This window comes from Muscardinus avellanarius, assembly GCF_963383645.1.
Source record: "Muscardinus avellanarius genome assembly, chromosome: 9".
NCBI classification, from domain to species: Eukaryota; Metazoa; Chordata; class Mammalia; order Rodentia; family Gliridae; genus Muscardinus; species Muscardinus avellanarius.
In genome coordinates this window covers 63,728,031-63,741,286 of record NC_137795.1, presented here as the reverse complement: position 1 = coordinate 63,741,286, position 13,256 = coordinate 63,728,031, and the positions used below count along the sequence as shown (strand labels likewise).

General features: G+C 37.5%; 1 protein-coding gene across 2 annotated transcripts in view; it reads right to left on the bottom strand.

Moving 5' to 3' along the window:
• The window catches only part of ANKIB1 (ankyrin repeat and IBR domain containing 1), a gene marked incomplete at both ends in the record, with an annotated part of 149,718 nt that overhangs the window by 25,833 nt on the left and 110,629 nt on the right, over positions 1–13,256 (bottom strand). For both annotated transcript variants that reach the window (XM_080701377.1, XM_080701378.1), the window contains one exon: positions 12,179–12,345. In XM_080701377.1, the coding sequence (XP_080557503.1) occupies positions 12,179–12,345 (167 nt within the window). The remainder of the gene's footprint in view (positions 1–12,178; positions 12,346–13,256) is intronic.

Here is a 13,256-nt window from a genome sequence, read left to right as displayed (position 1 = left end):
TCGAAAAGAACTCAGAGAGAGCCAAAAAGAGATAAAGGATGCAATTAATGAAGTAAAGGCCTCAATTCAAGGCACAAACAACCGATTAGACCACATGGGGAACAGAATCTCGCTCTTAGAAGATGAGCAATCCAAAAATGAATGCATAGTTTCTAATCTAGAAAAAAATATCCAACAGCAGGAATCTGAAATTGAAGAAATATGGGCCCATCTTAAGAGAGCTAACCTAAGAATAATTGGAATAGAGGAGGGAAAAGAAAGTGATACCAAAGGGATCAACAATCTCTTCAAGGAAGTAATAGCAGAAAATTTTCCAAATATAGAGCAAGAGGTTGATACACAGATCCAGGAAACTTATAGAACTCCCTTTAGACAGGATCGGAGAAGAGGATCCCCACGCCATATAATTGTCAAAATGACCAATGTGGAAGCCAAGCAGAGAATCTTAAAGGCAACAAAAACAAAGGGCCAAGTGACATTCAGAGGCAAACCAATTAGAATCACTCCAGACTTCCCACACCAAGTCATGAGAGCCAGAAGGGCTTGGAGTAACATATTCCAAACTCTGAAAGAAAACAACTTCCAGCCAAAAATTTCCTATCCAGCAAAACTTTCTATCAAATTAGATGGAGAAATAAGAAGCTTCCATGACAAACAGAAACTGAAGGAATTTATGTCTTCAAAACCAGCGCTAGAGAAAATACTCAAAGAGATTAACTACAAAGAAGAAATAGGTAACACTCACCAGAACCAGAGAAACAAGAGTTTCCATCCAACAGACAACTAAGATTGGTTATCTGTGGAGATTCATTATTTATGTTAGTCTTTTACCTATCTCTAAGTTGTATTGTTTGCCTTTATTGTTGTTTTTAGGATTTCTAGTTGGAATATTAATATACCTTCAGATATAGCATTTGGAAATATTTTATCCAATTCTATTAGTAACTTTTAACTCTGTTTACATTGTCTTTGGATATACAATATTTTCTTTTATTTTTTAGGGAGTTTGTATATTCTTCTGTTGCCTGTGCCATTGAAATCATATCCAAGAAATCACTGCCAATTTCAATGTTGTGAGGTTTTATGACCCAGATTTTCTCCTAAAAGTTTATAGTCTTAAGATTTATATTTAGGTCTTTTATCTATTTTGAGTTAATACTTGTATATGGGATTAGGTAAAGGTCCAATTTTATTCTTTTCCATGTAATTATTATTTTTCAACAATATTTAGTTAAAAGATTATCATTTCCACCACCAAATGTTCGTGGAAACCTTGTCAAAAATAACTTGACAATATAGGGAAGAATTTAGCTCTAGGCTTGTATTTAACTCCAATGGTCTATATATCTGCCTTTAGAACAGTACTACACTGTTTCAATTATTGTAGCTTTATATGGTTTGAAATCAGAAAATATATATCTGCTAGCTTTGTTCTTTTTCAAGATCGTTTTGGGTATCTAGAATTCATATTCCATATTAGGATAGATTTTTTTCTGAAAAATAAATATATAAATATATGATAGTTTCACCTAAAAAAACAGAAAAAAATATGCTCTAGTATGAAAGAAAGCAAAAAGGAATATTGAAATGCTATCTTTAAATCATCAAATGCTTGGTATCAGACAAATGAAACTGTTATGTGAGATTATCATTTTTAATTTTGGATAAATTGCTATAATACTAGATGTCAACCACTAAGCCAAGCATGGGAAGGAGGGATGGGGAGAGAATGGGGTGGGGATCGGGTGGGGGCTGACTGGGCGATGTGTGCATGTATGTCTACAAAAGTTTGTATCCCACTATGATGTATGAATACAGTGCACCAATAAAATAAAATTAAAAATAATAAAAAAAAAACAAGTGGAATAATAAAAAAAAAATGGTTATAGAATAGTTACTTGGGATCATGGAAAAGTTCTGAAAATGGGTATACGTGGTGGTTGCATTGTGAATGCAATTAATGCCATTGACTCGCATACTTTAAAACGGCTAAATGGAGTTAAAGGGCACCAATTATCTTGAAAGGGTAGTTTAATTTACTGACTTATCACCTAAGCTGGCATTTGGGAAATCCTTTTCATAACTGCAGTTTTATAGCAATCTTCTTAGTAACTTAGTGGTAACTTAGATATTAAAAATATATTGAGTTATTTTACAATGAAGTTGGATATACAATATTTATTTAGATGCACATCAGAATCAACTCTGCTTTCCAGAAATGTACAGGATATCTGTGATAACTGTAGATTTTCATTTGGCACACAGTACTAGCATACACAGGAATAAGAAATCTGCCACAGATGTAGAAAAATATGTTTCCATATGGTCCTTGAGAATACATGTGGGAACGCACAGTCTACATCTCTCACCCACTTATTAAAAAAAAAAAACCTGTTGGTTATACCTCAATAAAAAAAAGGGGGGGTAAAAAAGGAGTCTTGCAATGCAAAATACTCTTATACATCTGCAGTGTCTAAAGTGACTAATGAAGTCAATGGAAATAAATTGCTTCCACTAAGAATTTTGTCCCCCTAGGAGATTAAACAGTACATTTAATATTTTTTCCTAGAAGAATAAATACTAGCATACTGGTTTCATTGTCATAAAAACATAAAAAACAATTAATGGAGGAAAAGCCCAATGTTTTCAAACAGAACCTAAAAAAAAAAAAAAAAAACCAGCACTTTATCAAAAAGCCATACTTGCTTATCAGTGTGCTTGGCTCCCTGAGGTTGTGTTGCATTAAATATCAACAGAAGGTTTTCCTTTCGAGAACCTCACTGGACAAGGATCTGCTGATTCCTCAGATGCTAGCCCAATCAGTAGGGTCTCTTTGCGGTGTTATAACCACTTGGTATAGTTTCTATTAGTTTCCAATGCAATATTAAGAGTGGGTATAAAAGGGAGCAGTTTAGCCGGGTGTGGTGGCGCACGCTTGTAATCCCCGCGCTTGGGAGGCAGAGACAGGAGGATCGCGCAGGTTCGAAGCCAGCCGCGCGGGCTGGCTTAGGAGACCCTGTTTCTAAATAAAAATGTTAAAATAGGTCTGGGAGTGTAGCCCGGAGGTAGAAGGGCTTCCAGGAACCCCAGTACCACCAAAAACAAAAACAAAAACAAAAACAAAAAAAAATAAAAGGGAGCAGTTTATAAAGGACTGCAAATTAGAAAGGTATTTAAACTATTAAATATATTTGAGCACTAAGGTATCTGGGAAAATAAGCTCTTATTTCCCCAAAGTTTATAATAACTGCTACCAAACATGAGAGGTGATTGATAATCTAGATTATAAATGTAGTTCTCCAGACACTGGAAAGCTAAGTTCCTGAATTTTTTTTTTCTTTTTTTGAAGTACTTAGGGTTGAATCTGAGCTATACCCCTAACCCTATGTTTTATTCTTTATTTTGAAACAGTCTCACTAAGTTGCGGAATACCTCACTATGTGGCTGTGGCTGGCTGCAAACCCACAATCCTCCTGTCTCAGCCTCCCAAGTATTGGGATTACAAGCATGTGCCACCACACCTGAATTTTAATCAATGATTGATGAAGAGTATTCTGAAGGACTGGTACTTGTGAAACTATACCTCAAAATATCCATTTTATTACTGCATAATGAGAGGGGCTTGTTTATCAACAAGCCAAACAGCTAGGTGGTGGCAGAACCATGTCTATCTGTGCTCTATTGAAATTTGCTAAACCAAATTCTCAAGCAGTATTTATCTAGGAATGTTAATTTGTATAGAGTATATATGATAGTTAGACAAAGTCTATGATTGAACCCTGCTAAAGAGGATCAGGTTTTTATAATTTTTTTTTTTTTTTTTTTGGTGGTACTGGGGATGGAACCCAAGGGCCTTCTACCTCTGGGCTATACTCCTAGACCTATTTTATATTTTATTTGGAAACAGCGTCTCTTAAGCCAGCTGAGACTGGCTTCGAACTTGCTGATCCTCCTGTCTCAGCTTCCCAGGTGTGGGGATTACAAGCGTGTGCCACCATGCCTGGCTAGAGGATCATGTTTTCACTACTGGATTGTGAAGAGCTAGGGAATGTCCTGCTAGCCAGTAAGGCTGTGATACTTAGATAACTGTCAATCTGGAAAAAAAAAATTTTTTTTTCTTTTGAGCTGTTAAGCCAAGGGTCTGAGACTGACTTTGCATGAAAAGATGAGATGAAACTATTAGGACCACAAATAATGAGAACTTCACTGATTTTGTTCAGAGGACTCTTGGAGAATCTCCTTGCCTATGAAGTCTGAGGAAACGCAGATGAAGCTTTACATCACTCAAGATTCATGCTCCTAACAAGGGGGTAGGTGTTATCAATATCCTTATTCTGGGTATTTGAGAAAAAAATCCTGAATGAGTTGATGACAACTTTAATGTGAAGACTTACTTTCAGAGTACACTCTGAATACTTGACAAGTCTGCACATTTCACTGATTCGCTGGAAATGTAAATGTGCCAAAACCTGATACTGTGGTTTCTTAATTTGTGCATTACTATGATTCAAGCCTCTCTGAAAGGTTTAAATTTGCTTGTTGGTAGTAGTGACACTATTTTGAAGACTTCTTTGCATTGTTTCAGTATATAAGTGCTCCAGAATCCTACCATATTATTATTTAGAATATTCCTGTCAGTCAGTTTGACCGAATAAGTCTAAAACATGTTTAATTGTCTATGGGCTTAGAAAAGTAATTACATGTAATTTTCAGTTTCTAAAGAGACAGTGGTGGTTAAAATAAAAGACGAGAGGACATTCTAAAGCAAGATAGGAAAGAAATAACCACTATATCAGGTTAAATTTGAGCTTTTCTCTTGTCCGATCAGGATTTTGGTGACAAAGAAATATTTCTGACAACAAATCTTTGTTGCCTAAGAAAAGAGAGACTTTGTGCTAGTGCAGAGGGCAGAAAAGTTATACAGTAGCATATTCTACTTATTACAAAGAAAAATGGGAGAAAAGGTCACTGGCTCAAGTCAAAGTCCATGGGGGGGTGGTGTGTGCGCGCGCGCGTGCGTGTGTGTGTGTGCGCGCGCACGTGTGTGTGTGTGTGTGTGTGCATGTGCGTGTTGTGTGTTTTATACTGGGGATTGAATCCAGGGGCATTCTACCTATAAGCTACAATCCCAGCCCAATTTTATTTTTATTTTGAAAGGGTCTCGCTAGGTTTATAAGAGTCTCACTATTTGCTGAGGCTGTTCTCAAACCTGTGATCCTTTCTCAGCCTTCCAAGTACTGGGATTACAGACATGTGCCATCACGCCTGGCTTCCATCCAGGTTTTGAATTACCATCTGAAGATAATTTTGCCCATATTAGAAAAATTCCAATCATAAAAGTTAGCAGTTATATCCAGGTAGACATCTCTTGAGCTCAACTGATTCTGTCATATGTAGTTCTTTTTTTTTTTTTTTTTTTGGTGCTACTGGGGGTTGAACCCAGAGGTCTTCTACCTCTGGGCTATACTACCAGACATATTTTATATTTTTATTTGGAAACAGGGTCTCACTAAGTTGCTGAGAGCCTCACTAAGTAGCTGAGGCTGGCTTCGAACTTGTGCGATCCTCCTGTCTCAGCCTCCCAAGCATGGGGATTACAAGCATGCACCACCACGCCTGACGTCATGTGTAGTTCTTAAATAGAAAAAAATATTGATATTTTGTGGTCTTTGTAATCATCTTGAGAAAATAATCTCTGAGGTTTTTTTTTTGGGGGGGGGCGGTGGGAAGGGACTCAAACCAGAATCACATGCCTTTATCTTGTAGAGATCTCTCTTGTAAGAGCTTCCTTTTGCAGGTTGTTTTGTTTTGTTTTTGCAGGTCTGGGGATGGAACCCAGAGGCATTTGACCTCCGAGCTACACCCCTGCCCTATTTTTATTCTTTATTTTGAAATTAAGTTGTGGAGGGCCTAAGTAGCTGAGGTTGTCCATGAACCATGATCCTCCTGTCTCAGCCTCCCAAGTCCTGGGATTACAAGCATGTACCACCACGCCCGGCTTTGCAGGAGTTTTTGATTATCATTGAAACAAGAGATAAAAGGCTTTAGAAAACATGTGACCATTGCTATTTAAAATTTCTGATTATAGCGATAGTTCTTATATGAATAAGAGAGGCTAAGAATGCAAAAACAGGGATTTAAAAATTAATGCTGAGTGAAGTGAAGAAGGCAATATACAAATTTTAGAGAATCTATCTCACAATACTATAGCTTTATATCAAAACGGATAGGCAACAAGATTAACTTGAAGAACTTAAATCTGAGTTTGTCCTTCGTAAAACCTAATTTTATTTCATGCAAGATTCTTTTTTTTTTCCTTTTTTTTTATTGGTGCACTGTATTCATACATCATAGTAGGATACATACTTTTGTAGACATACATGCACACTTTTCCCAGTCAGCCCCCACCCAATCCCCACCCCATTCTCTCCCTATCCCTCCCTCCCATGCTTGGCTTAGTTGACATCTAGTATTATGGCAATTTATCTAAAATTAAAAATGATAATCTCACATAACAGTTTCATTTGTCTGATACCAAGCTTTTGATGACTTAAAGATAACATTTCAATATTTCTTTTTGCTTTCTTTCTTACCAGAGAATATTTTTTTTCTATTTTTTAGGTGAAACTATCATATATTTATATATTTATTTTTCAGAAAAAAATCTATCCAAATATGGAATATGGAGTCTAGGTACCCAAAACGATCTTGAAAAAGAACAAAGCTAAAAGATATATATTTTCTGATTTCAAACCATATAAAGCTACAATAATTGAAACAGTGTAGTACTATTCTAAAGGCAGATATATAAACCATTGGAGTTAAATAAAAGCCTAGAGCTAAATTCTTCCCTATATTGTCAAGTTATTTTTGACAAGGTTTCCACGAACATTTGGTGGTAGAAATGATAATCTTTTAACTAAATATTGTTAAAAAATAATAATTACATGGAAAAGAATAAAATTGGACCCTTACCTAATCCCATATACAAATATTAACTCAAAATAGATAATAGACCTAAATATATATCTTAAGACTATAAACTTTTAGGAGAAAATCTGGGTCATAAAACCTCACAACATTGAAATTGGCAGTGATTTCTTGGTTATGATTTCAATGGCACAGGCAACAGAGGAGTATACAGACTCCCTAAAAAATAAAAAAAAAAAATTGTATATCCAAAGACAATGTAAACAGAGTTAACAGTTACTAATAGAATGGGATAAAATATTTCCAATTGCTATATCTGAAGGTATATTAATATTCCAACTAGAAATCCTAAAAATTAACAACAATAAAGGCAAACAATACCATTTAGAGATAGGTAAAAGACTAACATAAATAATGAATCTCCACAGATAACCAATCTTAATTGTCTGTTGGATAAAAACTCTTGTTTCTCTGGTTCTGGTGTGTGTTACCTATTTCTTCTTTGTAGTTAATCTCTTTGAGTATTTTCTCTAGTGCTGGTTTTGAAGACATAAATTCCTTCAGTTTCTGTTTGTCATGGAAGCTTCTTATTTTTCCATCTAATTTGATAGAAAGTTTTGCTGGGTAGGAAATTTTTGGCTGGAAGTTGCTTTCTTTCAGAGTTTGGAATATGTTACTCCAAGCCCTTCTGGCTCTCATGACTTGGTTTGGGAAGTCTGGAGTGATTCTAATTGGTTTGCCTCTGAATGTCACTTGGACCTTTGTTTTTGTTGCCTTTAAGATTCTCTGCTTGGCTTCCACATTGGTCATTTTGACAATTATGTGGCGTGGGGATCCTCTTCTCCGATCCTGTCTAAAGGGAGTTATATACGTTTCCTGGACCTTTGTATCAACCTCTTGCTCTATGTTTGGAAAATTTTCTGCTATTACTTCTTTGAAGAGATTGTTGATCCCTTTGGTTTCACTTTCTTTTCCCTCCTCTATTCCAATTATTCTTAGGTTAGCTCTCTTAAAATGGGCCCATATTTCTTCAATATCAGATTCCTGCTGTTGGATATTTTTTTCTAGATTAGAAACTATGAGTTCATTTTTGGATTGCTCATCTTCTAAGAGCGAGATTCTGTTCTCCATGTGTTCTAATCGGTTGTTTGTGCTTTGAATTGAGGCCTTTACTTCATTAATTGCATCCTTTATCTCTTTTTGGCTCTCTCTGAGTTCTTTTCGAAGCACCTCTATTATTTCTACAGTTATTTTCCTGATTTGATCTTCTAGAAATCTCTGATTTTCTGTTTTATCGGGTTCTGATGTTGTGGGGTTGTGGGCATTAATTGCTCCAGTATTATTCCTCTTTCCCATGATTTCCGATGTTTGTGCCTTCTCTGGGTTCTTCCCTTGGGTCACTATGACTTCCCTTAAGGTGTTCTGGATCTCAAGTCAGTAGTATCTCGGACCCCACTACTCCTTTACTGGGTTTTATCACAGAGTCTCCGACCCAGAGAGTCGATAGAGGCTGCTTTAGACTGTGGGGGGTGCCAGGTTGCACATTCTCCTATGGTGTGATATCTCTGCCACCGCCACTCCCCCACTGGGTCAAGTCCCAGGGAGTACAGTACTGGGATTTCTCCTCTGTGGCCCACAATTTGAATCACTGTTCTTGAGTACGCAGATGTAGCTGTACTGGCCTCGCTGAATTCGCTGCTGCTGCCGCCGGTGGCAATATGGCGCCACTGCTACGCCCTCGGCTATGGGGCTGGCGTTTTTCTTCTTGATTTTGATTTCTACTCTGAATCCCTGCAGCGTGTGCTGAGCTCGGCCACTGGGAGCTTTAGATGCTCTCTGCGCAGAGAATTCCCACCTAGCTGTTCCGCAGTGGCTCACCTCGGCTTGCTGTAGCCATCCCGTGAATTCGCCGGCGCCTCCGGCAGTATGGCGCTGCTGCCGCGTCTGCCGCGTCCTCGGGCGCGAGGCCGGTGTATCTCCTCTGTGGCTCTGTTCTCAGTCCGCTTTCTCTCTGGAGCCTGGTGATTTTTTGTTTCACTGGTGATGGTGTTTTCTGGCTATGAAAGGCGCTGATTTTGTGGTAATGGAGATTTGTTGTTAGCGAGGCTTTTAAGCCCCGCTTTTCTCGGTCGCCATCTTCCTGGAAGTCCTCATGCAAGATTCTTTCTTCTCCTTCCCTCAGGTGTTATGTCCGGAAAATGATTCTATTTTCCTTTTTATTTATTTATTTTTTTGTGGTGCTAGGGGTAGTACCCAGGGGCTTTTCTACCTCTGGGCTATACTTCCAGACCTATTTAATACTTTATTTGGGAACAGGGTCTCACTAAGTTGCTGAGAGCCTCACTAAGTAGCTGAGGCTGGCTTCAAACCTGTGTAATCCTGCTGTCTCAGCCTCCCAAGCGCTGGGATTACAAGCGTGTGCTACCACACTTGGCTTAATAATTCTATTTTCTAAGTTCTCTACTACCCTTATAAATAGGAGAAAGAGTAAATAATTGCCAAATGTGACCTGAGTTCATGTGCTCAATCTCAGATCTTTTAACCTGGGATGAAAATCAAAGCAAGGCCTAAGATTTTGGCAAACAGTCTCCACTATATTTTGAGTATAACTGCCTGATAATTTAGTGTACAAAAGAGTAAGCAGATACATTTTTCCAAATGTTGGTGAAGAAATACACAGTTTATAGCATCATCTATGTATGTACGTACACACACACACACACACACACACACACACACACACACACACACACTTTTAACAGTATGATTTATTCTAGTAGATGTACTTGAGTCAAACCAAACTTACTATTTGGAGAAAACAAAGAAAATGGAGAAGATGAAAAAGTAAAAGCTAAAACTATTTGAAACCAAAACTAGTTGAAGATCACAGAAGCCATACAGTTTAAGACAATGCTAATCACTGGTTTTCTTTTCCTTTCCAAACTTTTTCTCTGATCTGAACAAATGTTTTTTTAAAATTTATCTTTTAGACATTTTGATAAATTTTGTTTCCTTATTTGTAACATCTCCAAGTAATCATCTAAAACCTTTGTCAACCAGAATTCCTCTGTTAACCACACAACTCAGAAAATGATTTATGTCGTAATTTTTCTCACTTTTCCCAATGACGGTAAAAAACTTGTACCATTCTAGATGTACAGGATGCAGACAAAGGGTGCCTGAAGACATTGGGATTTATATTTCTCAAGAAATCCCACACTTGTAGACTCAGTAGAAAAAATATTTTATTACTATAATATAAAGATTCAAGTTTATTCTTTCAAATGTTTTGAAAACTTAAAGACATGTGGATATAACCTATTGTTCAGTACTGTGTTGCTGTTTTACTTGCTCAGTCTGATTTAGCCGGGAAAGTAGTAAACAGTTGTGTGTGTGTGGGGGGTCTTGGAGGCACTGAACTCAGGGGTATTCTTTCTTTGAGCTATTTATTTTATTTTTGGAACAGGGTCTCATTAAGTTAACATTTGGTAGCTTCGAGCCTGTGATTCTCCTATCTCAGCCTCACAAGTACTGAGAGTACTGGTATGTGCCACAGCACACTTGGCATAGTTTTTATTAATAACTATATGAAAGCATTTGGTGCAGGGGTCAGCAAAATTTTTCTGTAAACAGGTAAATAGTAAATATTTTGAGTTTTGCTGGCTGTCCAGTCTTTGTCGCACCCTCACTTCTGTTATAGAACCCAAAGAAGACAGATAATATATAAAATAAACTAGCATAAAAGGGCATGGTTTTGTTCCTACAAAATTTCATTTTCAAAGACAGGTATGGATGTAGTTTGCTTGCTGACTCCTGACCTAGAGCTTGTTATTATATACTGTCTAACAGTTCAACAAATATTTTTAGCTTATAATGATGGTAAGGGTAAGAAATAAACCTGTCAGAGTAGAGACAGTTCCATAACTATACCTTTTTACTACTGAGTGGGACTATGATTGGATTTTGGTTTCTGATATGTACAGAAGACTAGAGGGTTATATCCATCCAAAGTTTTATATCCGTGTATATGGGATAATTCTGAAAATGAGCAAAAAGCAGAATAAATACTATTTACTTTTCTATTTATTAAGTAAAACAAAATAATTAGTTGGATCAACTCTGAAAAAGCAGAATGTGGCTTGGCGTGGTGGCGCATGCTTGTAATCCCAGTGCTTGGGAGGCTGAGACAGGAGGATTGCAGGTTCGCAGCCAGCCTCAGATACTTATTCTGTTTCTAAATAAAAGAATAAAAAATAGGGCTGGTGGTGTGGCTCGGGGAAAGAATTCCCCTGGGTTCAATTCCCAGTACTTCAAACAAAAACAAAAAACAAAACAGAATTCGGACAGATGACAAATAGAGTAAAATGAGCTTTTATGAAGCTACATACACTTTCCATTATTATCATAACTTCCTCCTTTTCATGAAACAAGACAAAAGAAATAAAGGTCCATAGTCATTGGTTCCTAACTAAAACCTTGCATTAGAATCACCAGAGTTTACCTTTTTGAACCCCATTCAAACCCTACTAAATAATTTGGGTGCATAGGATAAAAATGTGAAAAAGATTCCTTGGTAATTCTGGACGGCCCTGATTAAGAATCACATCTAAAGGCTTCTGGGATGAGAAGTTAAGCTGTAAACATTTTCTAATTTATGGCCAGCAATTAGGTTATTATAGTTTAAATACATGGGCTTTGGAATCAAACAGAGCTGAACTAAAATCTCCTTTATCATTTCCTAGCTGTATAATCTTGGGAAATGTTTCTGTGCCTAAATTTCTGTATCTGTAAAATGGGCATAATAACAGCATTCAACTCAGAGGATCGCTTGAAGAGTTACATATTCAGAGACTTGGCATAGCATCTGGCATACATGAAGCACATGATATATACCAACTAGTACTATTTATTTTTTTTGTGTGTGTGGTACTGGGGATGGAACCCAGGGGCATTTTACCTCCAAGCCACACTCCCAGCCCTAGTTTTTAGTCTTTTTATTTTTGAAACAGGGTCTTAAGGACTTGCAAAGGGCCTTGCTAAGTAGCTGAGGCTGTCCACAAACTGTGATCCTTCAGTCTCTGCCTCCCAAATGCTGGGATTACAAGCGCGTGCCACCATGATTGGCTACATGTTTTAAATTAATAAGAATATCAATTATACTACATTTTAAAGACCTGATTCAAGGTAGAGAGTCTCTATAAAACTGTTATAAAGGTGATAAGGTTGATCCAACTTGTTTTATACTAACCAGCAGAAGAGGTGTCCTTTTCCACAATCCACAGCAGGAGCTCTCAGCAATGGAAAACTGAGTGTATCTGATCCAGATGTATTTGACCCTTGTTTTGTTAGTCTGACTGCTCTTTCACAGCCTGCAGTAGGACACCATTTAATGGCAGGATTATTTTCAACAAAGGCCTGTTTAAACAGTGACAACAAAAAGCAAGAGAAAATATTTTAACTCTAAGTTCTAAATAGTGTACTTCCAGCCAGGTGTCATGCACACACTTGTAATCCCAGCGCTTGGGAGGCTGAGACAGGAGGATCGCACAGGTTCTAAGCCAGCCTCAGCTACTTAGTGAGGCTCTCAGCAACTTATTGAGACCCTGTTTCCAAATAAAGTGTAAAAAATAGGTCTGGAATATAGCCCGGATGCAGAAAAGCCCATGGGTGCCACCCCAGTAAAACACACACACACACACACACACACACACACACACACACACACACACACACACTAAACTTCCACAGTAATTTTATTCATTTATTTATTTTGGTGGAACTGGGGATAGAACCCAGGGGCATTCTACACCCACAGCCTTATTATTATTGTTATTATTATTGTTGTTGTTGTTGTTGTTATTATTATTATTATTATTATTATTATTATTATTATTATTATTATTATTATTTTTGCAGTACTGGGGATGTGACCCAGGGGCATTCTACCTTCAAGCAACACCCCCCAGCCTTTTATTTTTTTTTAATCTTTATTTTGAAACAGGGTCTCACTGAGTTGTGGAGGGCCTAAGTAGCTGAGGCTGTCTGCAAACCGAGATCCTCCTGTCTCAGCCTCCCGAATGCTGGGATGACAATCCTGTGCCACCACGCCCAGGCTTATTTTTTATCTTTTATTTTGAAACACGATCTCAATAAGTTGTGGAGGGCCTCACTAAGTAGCTGAGGCTGGCTGTGAACCTGTGATCCTCCTGTCTCAGCCTCCTAAGTACTGGGATTACAAGTGGGCACCCCCACACCCAGTTCTTTAACAGTAATTTAAAGCTAAAAAAAAAACAAACCCAAACATAAAACAATATTGCCAAGTACTG